Source organism: Erigeron canadensis, chromosome 3 (assembly GCF_010389155.1).
Source record: "Erigeron canadensis isolate Cc75 chromosome 3, C_canadensis_v1, whole genome shotgun sequence".
Taxonomy (NCBI): Eukaryota; Viridiplantae; Streptophyta; class Magnoliopsida; order Asterales; family Asteraceae; genus Erigeron; species Erigeron canadensis.
This window is the reverse complement of record NC_057763.1, coordinates 34,428,312-34,443,333: the sequence shown is the minus strand read 5'-3', so window position 1 is coordinate 34,443,333 and position 15,022 is coordinate 34,428,312. Positions and strand designations below refer to the sequence as shown.

The following is a 15,022-nucleotide window of genomic DNA, read 5'->3' as shown; positions in this document are numbered from 1 at the left end:
CTAATTTGATACAGTTGTTAATTATTCTACAAACCTGGTTAGTAATGGTGTACTGGAATTTGATTTCTTGATCACTGGGAATTCATTGTTTTACATCTTATACTGACAAAATTTAAATTTGGTTAAATGGTTGCAAAGTTGTCCAACCTTTCTGGATGTAATGCAGTATGCTTAAAGGTCATAATCTCCTTTTCATTCAAAACCTATGTTGTGCCTTCTCTAAGTTGTCTTCTTACACTTATCCTTTGGTCTTTTAGTATCTAAAAGCACTGGGTTAGATATTTTGCTTTCATTAAACACTTTCAAACTAAAAGCCTTCAATGTCTCTTGATAAAGACAAAACATCATATTCATCTGCATATTCCTTATTACTTCATGGTTCTCGGAAATTTAATTTGATAGCTTATATAAGCTTGAGCCGAGCTTTAGCCTACGTTGGACCTTGGCTGATATGCGAGCTTCATATACTACAGTCGCTTAGATAATGTAACATATAATGTAGTGATGTGAAATACTATACGACCACTATCATGTACTTGTACTTTATATAGTCACAGAGAAATGATTAAGGGCTTATATAAAGCATGTGGAGTTTGCTCTTTTAAGTTAAATGAGTCAAAATTGAGGTTAGTTAGGCTCCTTTACAGCCTGAATTTTCCATATTTCTACAAGTGGTTGATTGAAGTCTTCCTTACAGTTAGTTCACAGAAGGTTCTTTTTATGAAGAAACAGGTTTAGAACAGCAGCTTGTATAAATGATAAAAACATCTAATTTTCAAATTCCAAATCCACTAAAACTTCAAGATTTCTTCTCATCCCATTGATTCAGTTGATTTGTGGAAGTACAAATGCTTCGCAAATTACAATTTGAAACAAAAACAAATACCTTCATAGACTGTCGTCCATAAACATACAAGACACAATTACAGAAAAAATGTATTAAAAAAAAAAACACAAGACTCACCCTGTTTATTTTTTCACCTATATATATCGGAGTAAAGATTTTTTTAAACCAAAAGTGTAAGAAACATAACTGGCCTCCAACCAACTCGTAAAGAACATAATGTGTGCTTGTTTATAGCTTCTTGGCAACTCCAAGCCTTAGCCGGAAATCTGCCTCCATGAGGGGAAGACCATCACGCAGTTTGATCTTGGGTTCCCATCCAAGCAACTTCTTAGCATTTGTGATGTCTGGCTTTCTCTGCCTTGGATCATCAGGCGTGTTTTCAACCATCTTAATCTCTATTTGAGGATTGATTAGCTGCAATTCATTTTCCAGCATCCGTTTTAGAACAAATTACTTGCCTATCTTATTACAGCATACACATTTTTAAGTTATAAATTCATTTGACTCTCATGACTCATGTAGCCGTTTCGAATGTCATATGAACAAACAAGAATTGATCCAAAACAAAAGTACAATAATTTTTGAATCATTAGTTGCAGTATGATTCAATTTCCTTTAGTTTGACAGTTTCTATAATTGGATAGAAGAGATAGTAAACATGTGTTTGGCTATAACTTCTTAACAACATCAGAAATGGTGAATAAAAAGGACTAACCTCCTTCACTGTCTCAGCGAGTTCAATCATTGTAAATTCACCAGGATTACCAATGTTGATTGGTCCAGTGTTCTCCCCTCCCATAAGCCGAATAAGCCCATCAACCTATACAATTGCAAATTAGTTAACAGTTGACCACAAGCACACATCATCATATCATATATACATTATTAGAAGCAAATTATTTTTCAAGATACCATATCAGAGACATAACAGAAACTGCGAGTTTGGGTTCCAGGGGCTTGAACAGTCAATGGTTCATCACTGCAAGGTTTTAGGTCAAATGGGTAAGATTAGTTCAACTTTGATAGTTTGAATTAATATTTCTACTTTGTTTTGACTTTTGAGAAAGGGATTTACCGAAGTGCTTGAGCTATGAAATTACTCACAACACGTCCATCATCAATATTCATCCGAGGTCCATAGGTGTTGAAAATCCGAGCAATTCTTATTTCTGTAGTAACAAAAAGAGATTAAGAATTGCAATGACTCGATCAAATACTAGTATATATTTGCTACCGCCACAATATGTTACCTATGCCATGCTGCCTGTGATAATCAAACATCAAAGTCTCTGCCACACGTTTTCCTTCGTCATAACAACTCCTAACTCCTGGAACACATCAAACCATCCACATATAAAACAAAAGCTAAACTTTCTATGCATTTACACTTTCTATAGATAACCAATGTAATTGATCATTTTTGTAACTAAGAAGAATTATTGAAGATAAAAGATTTACAAATACTTGGAATTACACGATGGTTTAGGCTTACCAATTGGGTTCACATTACCCCAGTAGCTCTCTGGTTGGGGATGGATAAGAGGATCACCATAGACCTCTGAGGTTGAAGTAAGCAAAATCCTAAAAGTACACATAAGTGTCATTCATAAGCCAAATGTGAAGCTAAAATATAAAGATACTCCAAAGCATACAAAAAATCTACCAACCTTGCTCCAACCCTCTTTGCAAGACCAAGCATATTTAGCGTGCCAATCACATTGGTCTTTATTGTCTGTCACATGTTACACATTCCAGAAGGTTCAGATTATAATCAGTTTGTCATCATTTGATAATATACATCAAGGGACAAAACAAGCTGTTGTAAGGACATAATAGGATTATATGGTGTGAACTGCAAATAATGAAATATTCACCTGGGATAATCCCTTTACCCAACAAAAAGCAAGCAGTGAAGATTGATACAAACACAATTGCATACCTTTACAGGATTGTGCTTATAGAAAATTGGTGATGCAGGGCATGCAAGATGATATATCTGATCCACCTCAACTAGCAATGGTTCTGTGACATCTGCAAAAGCGTATTTATCTTTCTAAGCCAAAAAGATCCCATGACAAGAAAAATCATACAATTTCTGGATAGGTAAAAATAGTTTTAAATTATACATGAAATAGTTTAGAATATAATGTCCAAAACATTACCAGTTAAAATCCAATTTCATTATCACTAAAAATTCCATATAAACTTCATTTTTCAGGTCATGCTACAGTATACAAGATTGCAGAAATCTGAGTTTTGGATGATTTTAGTATACTAATTGTCTTTGTTTCAACAGATACCCAAATGGACATATAGAAAAAGAACTACAAATATGGAATAACATATTACCATGGCGTATAAGCTCGAATCTTGGATGGCCGATCCACTTTTTAAGATTGTCCTTTGAGCCAGTGAAATAATTATCAGCAACAATGACCTGATACAAGAAGACATAAATGAATGTCAAAATCATGTTGTGGCTCAATACCGGAAGATTTGATACAAAATCAGAATGGTATATGATCAGTCAAAGTTACAACATTCACACCTCATTCTTTTCATTTTCCATCAGTTTATCCACTAGGTGAGATCCAATAAATCCAGCACCACCAGTAACCAAGATCCTCATATTTGACTGCAATTCATGTACGCAAAAAATAAGTATGAATCGGTAGCATAAGCTAGAATTATATGTTTCATCTTTTGGACAAGATTATAAATCAGCAAACATGATAGTAACTTAGTAAATATAATGTCTATGAATCCTGCAACGACATTATACCTGAAAGAATTTAGAGTTACGCAGAGGTGAGGGGGTCGGAGGTGGTTTTGTAGATTTATGTTCTCCATTTGAACCATTAGTCGCCATTGTCAAAGGCTAATATCTGCAACAACGTTAACAGACCGGATTTCAAAACACATTTAGATAACAATCTAGCACATGGTATGTACCAGTATAAACTGAAGTAATCCACACTTATATATTCCAAAACTTAAAGTAACAATTTGACTCCAAAGCAGCAATTAATTGAAGATGACATTGTTAATAGTAAACAAATACAAGCCAATCATTAAATTACATTAAAGTAAGTGGTAATTGGTAAACAACTATAGACCTGCACCAAATTTCACTCCAGATCACCTATTTTAATTGAAAATGACATTGGTAACATTAAACAAATGTAGACTAAATCTTTAAATTATACCAAAGTCAATATTAAACACCTAGAACCCACATACATTTAAAATTTTAAGCTACAATTTGATTCTAAATCAGCAATTAATTGAAGATGAAACATTGTTAACAGTAAACAAATGAAGGTTGATCATTTAATTTAGCTCTATGATAAACAACTGAAACTCCCAAAATTTGACCTTACTCATAAGCTACCTCCTCTATCCCAAAAATTCCACATTTCAATAAATAAATCATTGAAGTATGATTTTGAAAAAAATGTGTCAGTTTTGATTATCATTTTAAATGCCATTTTTAGGTTCAAATTCAAAAAACATAGGTAGAGTTTAAATTTCATATGAAAAACACATTTTGCATTTGAAAACGGGTGTTTTCAAAAGAACAGGTCTCAACCCGTTAGTTTTTTTAAACAAAATAACTGATTTTCTCTCTAAGAAAACGCAGATAATCAGATTTTTTCAGTACCAAAAGCCAAACCTTGTTCGTTTGTAAATGCCAACATACATGTTGTTTGGAACTCTAATGTTATAGTAAGGACATTACCCAAGTAACAATTAATAACACAAAACCAAACAAACAAGCTTTAAAAATCAAATGAATTCAATGCTAAAAAACACACAAGATTGAAGTAAGAACATCAGTAGATACCTTAATAATGTTTAAGTTCTGATGTTTGCGTGTGACTGTGTGTGTGTGTGTTACGAATGCAAACAAACAATCATATAAAGAAGGGGGAAAACATAACAATAATTATAACTTCACCAAACGATGCCAACTCGAATGATTATTAATATATTGAATGAATAAAGAAATAGTAGTAACAACAACTAAATGGAATGCTTAGAATTTACGATATAACAACGAGAATATGAACCTAATGATGGATGGCTACTCGATAACAAAACAACAAAGAACAACTCACACACAACTAACATCCTTAACATATATACATATATTATTTTATTTTTTTATATTTACATATATATATCGATTGTTATTATATATTCCCATATATATATTCGATCAAGTAATACTTACGCAAACACAGAGAAACACTTTGATGGGGAAGCTTGGAATTGCGTAGGATTCAAGTTATATAAGTATTTGTTTCTGCGGGTTTATTTATTTATTTATTTTGGATATAATATATGGTTTTTTTGTTGTTTCAAAAGACAAATTAGAAACGTATACTACTGTGTTAGTCCACAGTCCTTTTCTTTTTAAGTCTTCCGGTGGGACCAACTTTAATATGTCTTTTCTTTTAGGCGCACATATATATATCGATCGGTATATTTCACTATCATATATGATGTCATATGATATGAAAACTCTCGGTCTCAAAATCCATGTGAGCACACAAGTACAAATGAGACTTTGTTTGTATTTATATTCGTTTATGGAACTTCACAAATAATTCATAAACATGATATTCATGTTTGTTCGTTTATATTTACGAAATAAACAGATGAAGCACAAAATAATTACTATAAAACTAGAAACATTACATTGTATGCAAAGTATCGTACTTGTGACCTTCTTAATTAGTTGAGTAAAGTTCTTCAACAAACAAGTTCAAGAACTTTGTTAACAATTCGAGTTACGCCTAGTCGCCTATAGAAGGGTCATTGACTCGTTGGTAATTTCTTATTGAATGTTTTGGTTGTTTGGTGTACCTATGTAAAACTGAATTTGCCTTTTGGCTCATTGTAAAATTGGATTCTTTTGACATTTGGAATAAGATCTTGCAGTTCACAAAATAGTTATTAATGTACTATAGTAGGAATTAAAGTTATGTTACTATGTGTCTTTGTATCAATGTATGCATCTATATTATGAAGTAACTGTATATATATAACTCAAAGTTAATGTAGTCTATCATTCATGATCATCCGATTCATCTCAATTATTTTTTTGAAAATTTGTTATAGTTTTAGATAGATTGTACTGAGACAAGATAAAAAAAATAATGATAAAAAAAATTCCATCTCGCATATAGTTTTAATATTTAATAAAAATAAAATCTGACTAAATAAAAAATAATGGACAAAAGTATCAAATCACATTAATAAAGACCTAACCAAATAGCATGATATTTTATGTGATTTGGTTAAAGAAATAGAAAGTTGTACCATTAAGTCGACTACTTTACGAAAGTTTAAAAAAAAAAAAAAAAGATAAGAATAAATTAAGCTGTTAGGTGATGTTGGATAGTATGAAAATTTTTTTGTCTCGATTCTCGAATGACTTATGTTGAGGTTTCGATGGTATTGAAAATATATTAAATAAAATAGAGTATGAAAACATCGAAGTGGCTGTAGTTTAGTGGTGAGAATTCCACGTTGTGGCCGTGGAGACCTGGGCTCGAATCCCAGCAGCCACAATTTTTTTACGCTTTTTATAATTTTAACTGCACAAAACCAATTCTGAAATCTCCAAAGGTGACTAACGAAAGAATATGTTTTATACACGCAAGTCATCTCAATTATGAACGTAGAGTCCCAAATTTTTCGTATATAAAACTCGAAACTATTATGGCCTTCAGTCTTTTTTATTTTCTTTTTGCAACTTATAACCATGTCACATAAGATATAACTTATGTACTAATATTTGAAAAATTGCTAACACTACCAAACATATTATATTGCTAACATGTAACAGTTTAAAGATACCATCACACACAATTGACTGAAATGCATTAATAAATACTGTAATAACTAGATAACACACTGATGCATTGCTAGATGGATGTTAAAGGTGAACTGGTAAAACCTAGTGTTTTATGCCTATTCTTTTTTAAGGTTCCATATATATACACAATATTTTGTTACATATTTGTGGGGTGTTTTCGATTGCAGTAGGGTTTACTTGTGATTATGGATTTGATACGACCTCGGACATAGGGATTCTTTGACAGTTACGAAAGGATTCGCTCAACAAGACTCAGAAACAAACTTGTAATTAAGAACATGTGCTGCAACTGATTGTTCATATTTTACTTGGGAAAATATGTATAAGGTAGTTCAGATATACATAAGTTGTGCACATTTGTTTGAAAAGATAAACTTGTCAGGGTATTCGGTTGTATACAGAAGCACATAATAAGGACGGCATAATAAATATGAAATGCATTATTAACTCATATCTAAGTGAGGTAAACTGGGACGACTTTCAGGATCAATTATTCCAGCTATAAGAGCAATCAATGCCCAGACCATGAGAATGCCGATCACAGCAGATCTCAATACCTTGAAACAATCTTCATTTTCATTGCCATACTCGTAACTTGGACCATATCTCTGAAGCCGCTCAGTGTTCTCTGTATCTGCATTTGCACCTCTATTGCTCGTAAGTTCGTCAAATTGAGGAAGCTGTGGATGAGAACTGCTAAGCTTTACACATTTTGAGCACGCACATTCTCCACCAAGATATGATGGGAATGTTTGGAGGTACTCTGAGAGGGCATTTTTGTACACCTGCCCTACTATTTTAAGTTTTTGTCGGGTTGTGGGTTTAAGAACCTAAAAAAGAACAGTTTTGTAAGTGAATGTTTACAGGTTGATAATGGAGTTAATGGTTCAAATTCATGATTGCATAGGAAGATCATAAAGATTTAACTATGTTATATCCATGCCAATTAGCAGATCAGATATCTTCATCTGTGTCATCTTCTCATATCCATATTCAACAAATGTTAAATGTATCAAAGATGTGTATTTGGATATCCATATCTAATAATCCAAAATACATTAAACAATCGTAATTGCTGAAAAGGGATTAAAACCTCGGAAAAAACCACATGTTTCATTGGAAATCGAACTATACTGAAAATAAGCTTGAGACTTGAGCATATTAGCATACACCACATTGATAAAAGTAAATGTTTATCCAAATTTGCAGATTTTGACTATTGCATTGATATGTAACTGGTTCCTTATTTTTTTATTTTTTTTTTTGCTATTTTCAATATGAAAACCCTATATAAGTTGATGTGCTGTGGACTTGTGGTACTGTAATATGGTTGGGAGCGAGGCTCCAGTCTTTCTATTAGCCGGGTGATGTTAACTGTAAGTTTCTCATGCTGGTCCAGGATAGCTATTAGCTACTTTGTTATTTGTAACGGCTAAAAATTAGCAATCTCAATGTGAATGCTGATACCTAATTAAACATGGTGCGTTGTGATCATATGAAGTGTAATATATTGCAGTTGAGCATGAGGTAACTGGGAACGGTAATATTTAGATTTAAAATATGTTTAGTTTTGAAACAACGGAAGTATATATGGAGTGCATAGGGTTAAGCTTACTTGAATGAAGGTCTGTGCAATAACTCTGCCAACTGAAGGAAGCCGGATGATAAACAAACAGCCTAGACGATTTGGATAGTTTTCTTGCAGAGTAGCTGCACAGGATCTAAGTAGTTGCATGGGAAATCGTATAGACAATCCTTCGCAATCCACCAATACCGTGACTTGAGGATTTTCAGCATCTACTAGATTTAGGATTCCGTGTTCTACTTGAGATACTGTGATGGCAAACTGCTATCAAGATTAATTGCATCTAAAATATTCATCAAATTGCTATCAAGATTAATTACTGAGCGGAAGTTTACAATATGCTTACATGCACAAATAAATGCCAAAATGGGAGGAACTATTCAAAAACTTAAAAATCATAATATAACGTAAACATACCAATTGCTTGTGCAAAGCGAGGTCTTTCACTAGGTGGCAACCTGATGCAAGCAACAAGGCGAATGAAAAGACATGGGCGGTTCTTAACATCAAATCCATGCCAGAATACCATATTTGACCACATCTCAAGATCATCTTCTGAGAGAAATCTGTAAGTCTCCCTCCAACGTATTGACTTCTTGACTAATGTGACTAAACACGAAAAATCACCGTTTGCGGCAGAATGGAATCTAGAAAGCTCATCTTCGTTTATTCTGCAACAAACATCAGTACGTCATGCTTGAAGCTTTTCAGCAATTATGAACAAAATTTGCAAAGGTAAATCGTCATTAAACGGAGTAAGATGTTATATCATGACAGTGAAGCAGCATGCTTCTTGTGAAAGATCTTTTTTCAGCTCAACAAAATATATCTTAGAGAGATTACTGTCCCTTTTACCCATTTAACTTTCAACTATTCCATTTTTTTGTTGTTGAAAATCTTCAGTAGACAAGAAATAAGATGATTACTCCACCATGTAACTGAGACCTACTTGGCACAAATCCTGAATAATTGTTGTGTTTGGTCTTATCTTGGTGTCAGCAGAAAATACTGATCAGGTCAATTGATGTTAATCAACCTCTGGAAAGGAGAATTCATAAAAACCACCCAAACCAGCAGCCAAAAAACGATCCCCAAAAGTCTAATTACAGGCTTGTCATTCATAGTCAATGACAATGCTTCGTTTCAGTATGACAATTTGAAACGAACAAGACATAATATTTGAACTTTAATCAACGATTAGAATCTTGAGCTTTATGGAAATAATCAAATCTTACAGGTAGATCATGGTTTCATATCTCCCATTATATATTTATATCTGCTGTATAAATTATCATACAGATTTAATCTTGTTATGCATTTTGACTGCAATTCGTAATGACCATGTAATCTATGAATCCCTTGATTGTACTAAATCACCTTTCTGATAAACGAACACCCTGGTTGTCAAGCTCTCTATATAGATCTAGCAGCCAAGTTCTACATGGTTGATGTGACAAAGCTTCATCATCGACCCTGTATGTACATGTCAAAACAGATGTGAGCAGTTTTGTGGCCTTAAAGATTCATATCTTGTGTGTGTGTGTGTGTGTGTGAGAGAGAGAGAGAGAGAGAGGAGCATTATTTGACCACCAAAAATAATGTAAACGTGATTATAGTACCTTACATCAACAGTAGACTGTGAAGAAGACAATTCGGGAAGTGATCCAGGAACGTCATTACAATCGTTTCTTCTATCTGAATTTTCTATGTCTACCGAGTCAAGATTGTTTTGTCCTGACTGATCATAGAGAGCTGTCGCAATAGAGAGCACTAGCAATGGCCTTGACATTATCTAGAAGCAAAGAAAGCTATATCCATCAACTTATAATAACTTTGAAGAGAAATGCAGAAGATCATTGAATGTACCTAAAACTTAATTCCTGGGTGTAAAATGCAGATCATAGTAACTAAGATTCCGATACAAGGTGGTCAACAGATCCAAAAAAACATAATTATTCTAGCATCCTAACAGAATACGAACTAGCTGTGGGAAGTATTTGCCCATGTTTGACTTGTATTCACAAGCTAAGAACAGGAGTCTCAGGCTCTAAATTTTTAATATGTAAGATTCATGATTATCAATAATTGGCTTATGGTCCAAAAACTCCTGGTGTTATTATACACAACAATTGAAGTTAGAAATATCTCTATTAATCGATGAGTTACTACTTACAATCAAATGGAATACAGATAATCTTTCAGTCATCAGAACTAAGGGGATTTAACTGCTGTTTAAAAAAAAATCCAAACTGAGGAGGATATGGTATGTTTATGCAACTCATATATGACAGTAAGATATCATTGTTCATAATGAAGATGTGTGACATATCAGTATGCACTTTAGTCTGTGAAGTGAAAGAGACAAACCTGTGCCCCTTTAATCAAATTCCTGAAAGGGGCCCATCTTTGGAGCCACTTCAACGGTGGATAGCAGAAAACTTGTAAAGCCTGCAGACCAGACCAGACAAAAGGGCACTTGGCTTTTGACAATCTCCTTACCATCTCCAACCAACCAACTTTCAGTAAAAACAATGCCATATCGTTCGCAGGTAGCTGTCTGAGTTTCATATTGTTAAATAAAGGTATTTGCTTTGAGGATGCGTGGGACAGAAGCTTGGAGCCAGAAGCAACCAAAGTTAATTTGGAATCCTTTCTGCTGGTCGTGGATTGTGCTGCCTCATAGCTCGTGGAAGGAACATGATTACGAAACAAGTCTCCCATTATAATATATCTTGCAACTCACGAAATCATGCAAACAATATTTCTAGGAAAGAACGCCTGTCTTCTGACCACAAGAATTATTTTCAACCTGCGAAGATTGATCTTCAAAGAACTGAATGTGCCAAATAGGTTGCATCTTCTTATACGTACAACTTGCTTGTACTCTTGTTGCTAATGCAACATTAAAATAAAATCTTGTATCTGCAAGCACATAAATGAGCATTATGTGATGTGTAATGATTATCTGAAGGCTAACTTTGAGCAGATGTTTTCAAAGATACAATACTTATGCCGCATAGATAACTACAGCAATTATGGTTTCCAAGTTTAAACAAGTATTAGCACTTAAAACAATATCGAACTGAACATGCATTTCGCTCACTTATGGTAGAATATATCTTTGATCATGCCAAGGTAATTAGGAGGAGTTCTTATTCTTAGTGCATTCTTTGTGAACTGAAGTATTGCCATATATAAAAGTCAACCTTTAAAGCCATCCACCAATGTTTTTCACAATATAGATATGTAGACCTTTCTACCATTTAAAATTGTAATCCAGTTTAATATGAGCAATTAATAAACATGGTTAAGAGAACAGTTGTAACCTACACACACACGATCCACATGTTAAGCCATCCTTAGACGTAACCTAAAAGAAACTGATCCTACATAAACTCTGACAACATCTCCAAATCCAATCTTAAACTATAGTTGAGATCGATCTTACAAACTAAAATGCAATAATCTACTATACTTGAATTAACTTTGATCTGTGACTACTAATTAAAACTCCCGAATTCCTGAAAAGAAATTATTTCCAATGATGGTTTATATCCTAGGGAGTATGATAAAGTTTTTAATAATCACCCTTTTTTTTTTTAAATTCTAAGTTTAACAATTAACACTACGCAACCTCGTCATTTATTATATATATACATATATAGAGAGCAACAGGATAATGATGTGTACATATATGATTTGGAATCATAAAATCCTATGAGTTTTCAATTTACATAATTCGGTTTAACGAACAAAACAATACCTGTAACTGGAACTGGAATGGCTAAATAACTCGAAAATCCTTCATCGGATCAATTTACATAATTCAGTTGGTCTGTTTGGTTTATGTGTGAGAAAGAAAGAAAGATCCAGCTACCTAGAATATGTCCTGTTCTGTTTTGTTTTGTTTCGGTGCGTCTGTGTGTTTGTTTCGGGATGTATCTGAGTAAAGACGTCCACGTCAGTTGAAGTTGGTACTTTTGACACTTGACTTTCATCTAAGCCATCTCCAATAACATCACACAATTTTATTATTATTATTATTATTATTATTATTATTATTATTATTATTATTATTATTATATTATTATTATTACTAGCACGGTACCCGCGCGATGCGGCGGCGGTCATGACGGCGACGGTGTGATGGTTGGGCGACTATTGGTGATGGAGCGGCGTTAAGTTTTGTGTATAATTGATGTAAAAGGTTAATGGACTTATTTTAAGTGATAAATAGATTGATAGTGTAATTTAATCATTAATGTTAAAGGGATTGTGTATGTGAAAACATTTTAAGGGGTATTAAGTGAAAATATGTAATATTTTCAACATTACCAAAAATAAAAAAAGGCTATTCTTTTTATAATATAGTATAGATTATTATTATTATTATGGAGTATTATTTTAAAGATGAATTTCACTGGAAACTTCGTGTCGCGGTTTGACAGTGGAAGATCTAGCATACGTTGTAACATTTTAAGGGGTATTAAGTAGAAATGCCTATTTCAAATACCCGATGGGGGAAACCCCTTACGAATCTACCTGAAGGCACGACGATTAATAGGGGTAAACCCTGCTCCCTCAGACTTGAACATGAGTATACCCAAACCAAACCCTCATAAATGGACTTCCTTATGTCCTACCCAAGGCTTGAACTCAAGACCTCATGAATAAATGGATGATATTTCAATCATTAAACTAATGCTCAAAGACTTCTTTTAAAATTAACTTTCATTCACATACACCTTCAAATTGACTAGTGTGATTACAATGTACAAACAAAATTACAATAGATCAAATTTGCACGAGCTTTCTCATGAGATTTTTTTTCAATAAATTAATGCTTTCTCATGACAGTGGCGAAACCAGTAATTTGATACGGGGAGGGCCAAAATTATTTTCTTTTTATCTGGCCAGTGGTCGAAAAATGACAGCGAAATAACATTGATTTTGTTCATAAACAGTAGCATGAAATTTTAAAAATGCCCATATAATTTTTATAATATAACGATATACGGTTTTTGAGATAAAAGATTTTGAATAAATTAGAGGAATAATATGATTTATGGATGAGTGAGAAAAAAATGAGTGACTGGGATTTGAGGAGAGAGGAAAAAATGAGTGGTTGAAATTTAAGGTTATTATAGGTATTATTAAGTATAGATGTTTAAATTAGTGAATAAAGAATAGGAGGATTTTGGGTAGTTAAAATCATCTTTTCTTAAAAAAGGGACAAAATACTTTATAAGATAAAATATTAGATATATAATAATACACACTTGTTTGATTGGAATAAAAACTTAGGAAGTAGTAAAAAAAAAAAAGAAATAGAATGAATAAATTAAAATAACTTTGTTAGATTGAAATAAGAAAAAGAAAATGAAACCTATTAAACTTCCATAGTTGAGGCTCTGTTAGTCAAAAAAAAAATGGTTGAGAAAAACATGTTGTCGTGATGTGCAAAGTAAGAGGCATTGGTGGGATAGACCAATGTTATTTTTCATTTTATTATGGTGGGATGGGTCAACTTCATTATAAACCTAAAACTTTATCATTCTTCTACATATAATTACAGTATAAGTAATCTGCTGGAATGGACCTTGACTCGTCCTAATGCCAATGTGGCTCCGCCCCTGTCTCATGAGATATTAAATTTTGATTCTATGTATCTATACCAAATAAAACCCATGGATTTAAGCTCGTTAACAATATTTTTTCTATTTATCTTTGAATTACATAACCGTTTTTCATTTTTAATTTTCCATATAAACCAACACGTGATTGCCACAATGCCTTTAAAGACCCCTTTCTTCCTTTTAGCTAACTCAACATAATCATGGATGTCGATCAGATCCTTAACATTAAAGATGAAAAATCTTATAATAACTAATGTTTAACTTAAAAGGCTCTACAACTATAAGGATATTGTAGTTCATTTTTTATTAAACACACAACTCAACTAAACGAAATCACGAATATATAATGTTAACTCATATGTGGTATCATTCTAAGCATCTTGTATAAGTTGTGCCATTTATTGTTATATCGTAAGTGTCATACGAGTGTCATGACATTGTTGTTAAATATTACTCGTACAACAATAATATTTAACTGCTGCATCGAAAACCTAAAAATCACTCTCTTTGAATTCGTAGACATTGACAAAATCAGGTTATTTCTTGATATATGTTACATATACATATCTATTTTAATCAAGGTTGTAAATATCGCTTTCTATATCGTATCGGGCGACCCCTGATATGCGATATATCGGATATATTGGGGATATATCGGATACCCTAATTTGTAAAGGAATTTATTTAAAATATATATATAATATATATATATATATATATATACTAGCTAATAACCCGGGTTCAACCCGGGCTTATTAATAAAAGTTTTATAATATTAAATTACGTCGATATCTAAGAACTATGAGATAGTTCAACCATATTCATAATCTCGAAATAGTACACTTTATATTTCGAATATAAGAGTATGGTACCTGAGCAATGCAGCGGTAGTGTTAGGGAAGGTGGTCTAGTGGTGTCGGTGATAGTACTATTGGTGGTAGTGACGGTGTCAAGTAGTGTAGGTTAATTTAATCGTGATAGTGGAACTTTTTTAAAAGATAAAGACTTAAAGTGTTAATTATTAAAATAAAGATTTAGAGGTAAATTAATTCATTAAGGACAAATTTGGT

General features: G+C 32.9%; 2 protein-coding genes and 1 non-coding gene across 5 annotated transcripts; 1 reads left to right on the top strand and 2 right to left on the bottom strand.

The window, feature by feature from the left end:
- Positions 1 to 792: 792 nt before the first annotated feature.
- On the bottom strand, positions 793 to 5,188 carry LOC122591005 (UDP-glucuronic acid decarboxylase 5). 2 transcript variants are annotated; one of them, XM_043763184.1, is made up of 12 exons: positions 5,082 to 5,188; positions 3,630 to 3,732; positions 3,396 to 3,482; positions 3,197 to 3,284; positions 2,787 to 2,878; positions 2,515 to 2,579; positions 2,340 to 2,428; positions 2,098 to 2,175; positions 1,923 to 2,016; positions 1,760 to 1,826; positions 1,563 to 1,667; positions 793 to 1,261 (listed from the first exon to the last, which is right to left on the bottom strand). In XM_043763184.1, exons 2-12 carry the CDS (start codon positions 3,714 to 3,716, stop codon positions 1,076 to 1,078), a joined length of 1,038 nt encoding a protein of 345 aa, XP_043619119.1. In that variant the 5' UTR covers positions 3,717 to 3,732; positions 5,082 to 5,188; the 3' UTR covers positions 793 to 1,075. The 2 variants fall into 2 exon arrangements, with proteins under 2 accessions (XP_043619119.1, XP_043619120.1); XM_043763185.1 differs by lacking the exon at positions 5,082 to 5,188 and adding an exon at positions 4,692 to 4,775.
- A 1,163-nt stretch (positions 5,189 to 6,351) lies between these two features.
- On the top strand, positions 6,352 to 6,423 carry TRNAH-GUG. The gene has a single exon. It is a non-coding gene; the product is annotated as a tRNA-His (tRNA).
- A 575-nt stretch (positions 6,424 to 6,998) lies between these two features.
- On the bottom strand, positions 6,999 to 12,290 carry LOC122592546. Of its 2 annotated transcripts, none has more exons than XM_043764801.1 (7): positions 12,080 to 12,283; positions 10,684 to 11,238; positions 9,936 to 10,108; positions 9,694 to 9,789; positions 8,734 to 8,987; positions 8,347 to 8,564; positions 6,999 to 7,561 (listed from the first exon to the last, which is right to left on the bottom strand). In XM_043764801.1, the coding sequence occupies exons 2-7, from the start codon at positions 11,035 to 11,037 to the stop codon at positions 7,175 to 7,177; spliced, it is 1,482 nt and encodes a 493-aa protein (XP_043620736.1). In that variant the 5' UTR covers positions 11,038 to 11,238; positions 12,080 to 12,283; the 3' UTR covers positions 6,999 to 7,174. The 2 variants fall into 2 exon arrangements, with proteins under 2 accessions (XP_043620736.1, XP_043620737.1); XM_043764802.1 differs by having other exon boundaries at positions 7,191 to 7,365; positions 12,080 to 12,290.
- Between the last annotated feature and the right edge of the window lie 2,732 nt (positions 12,291 to 15,022).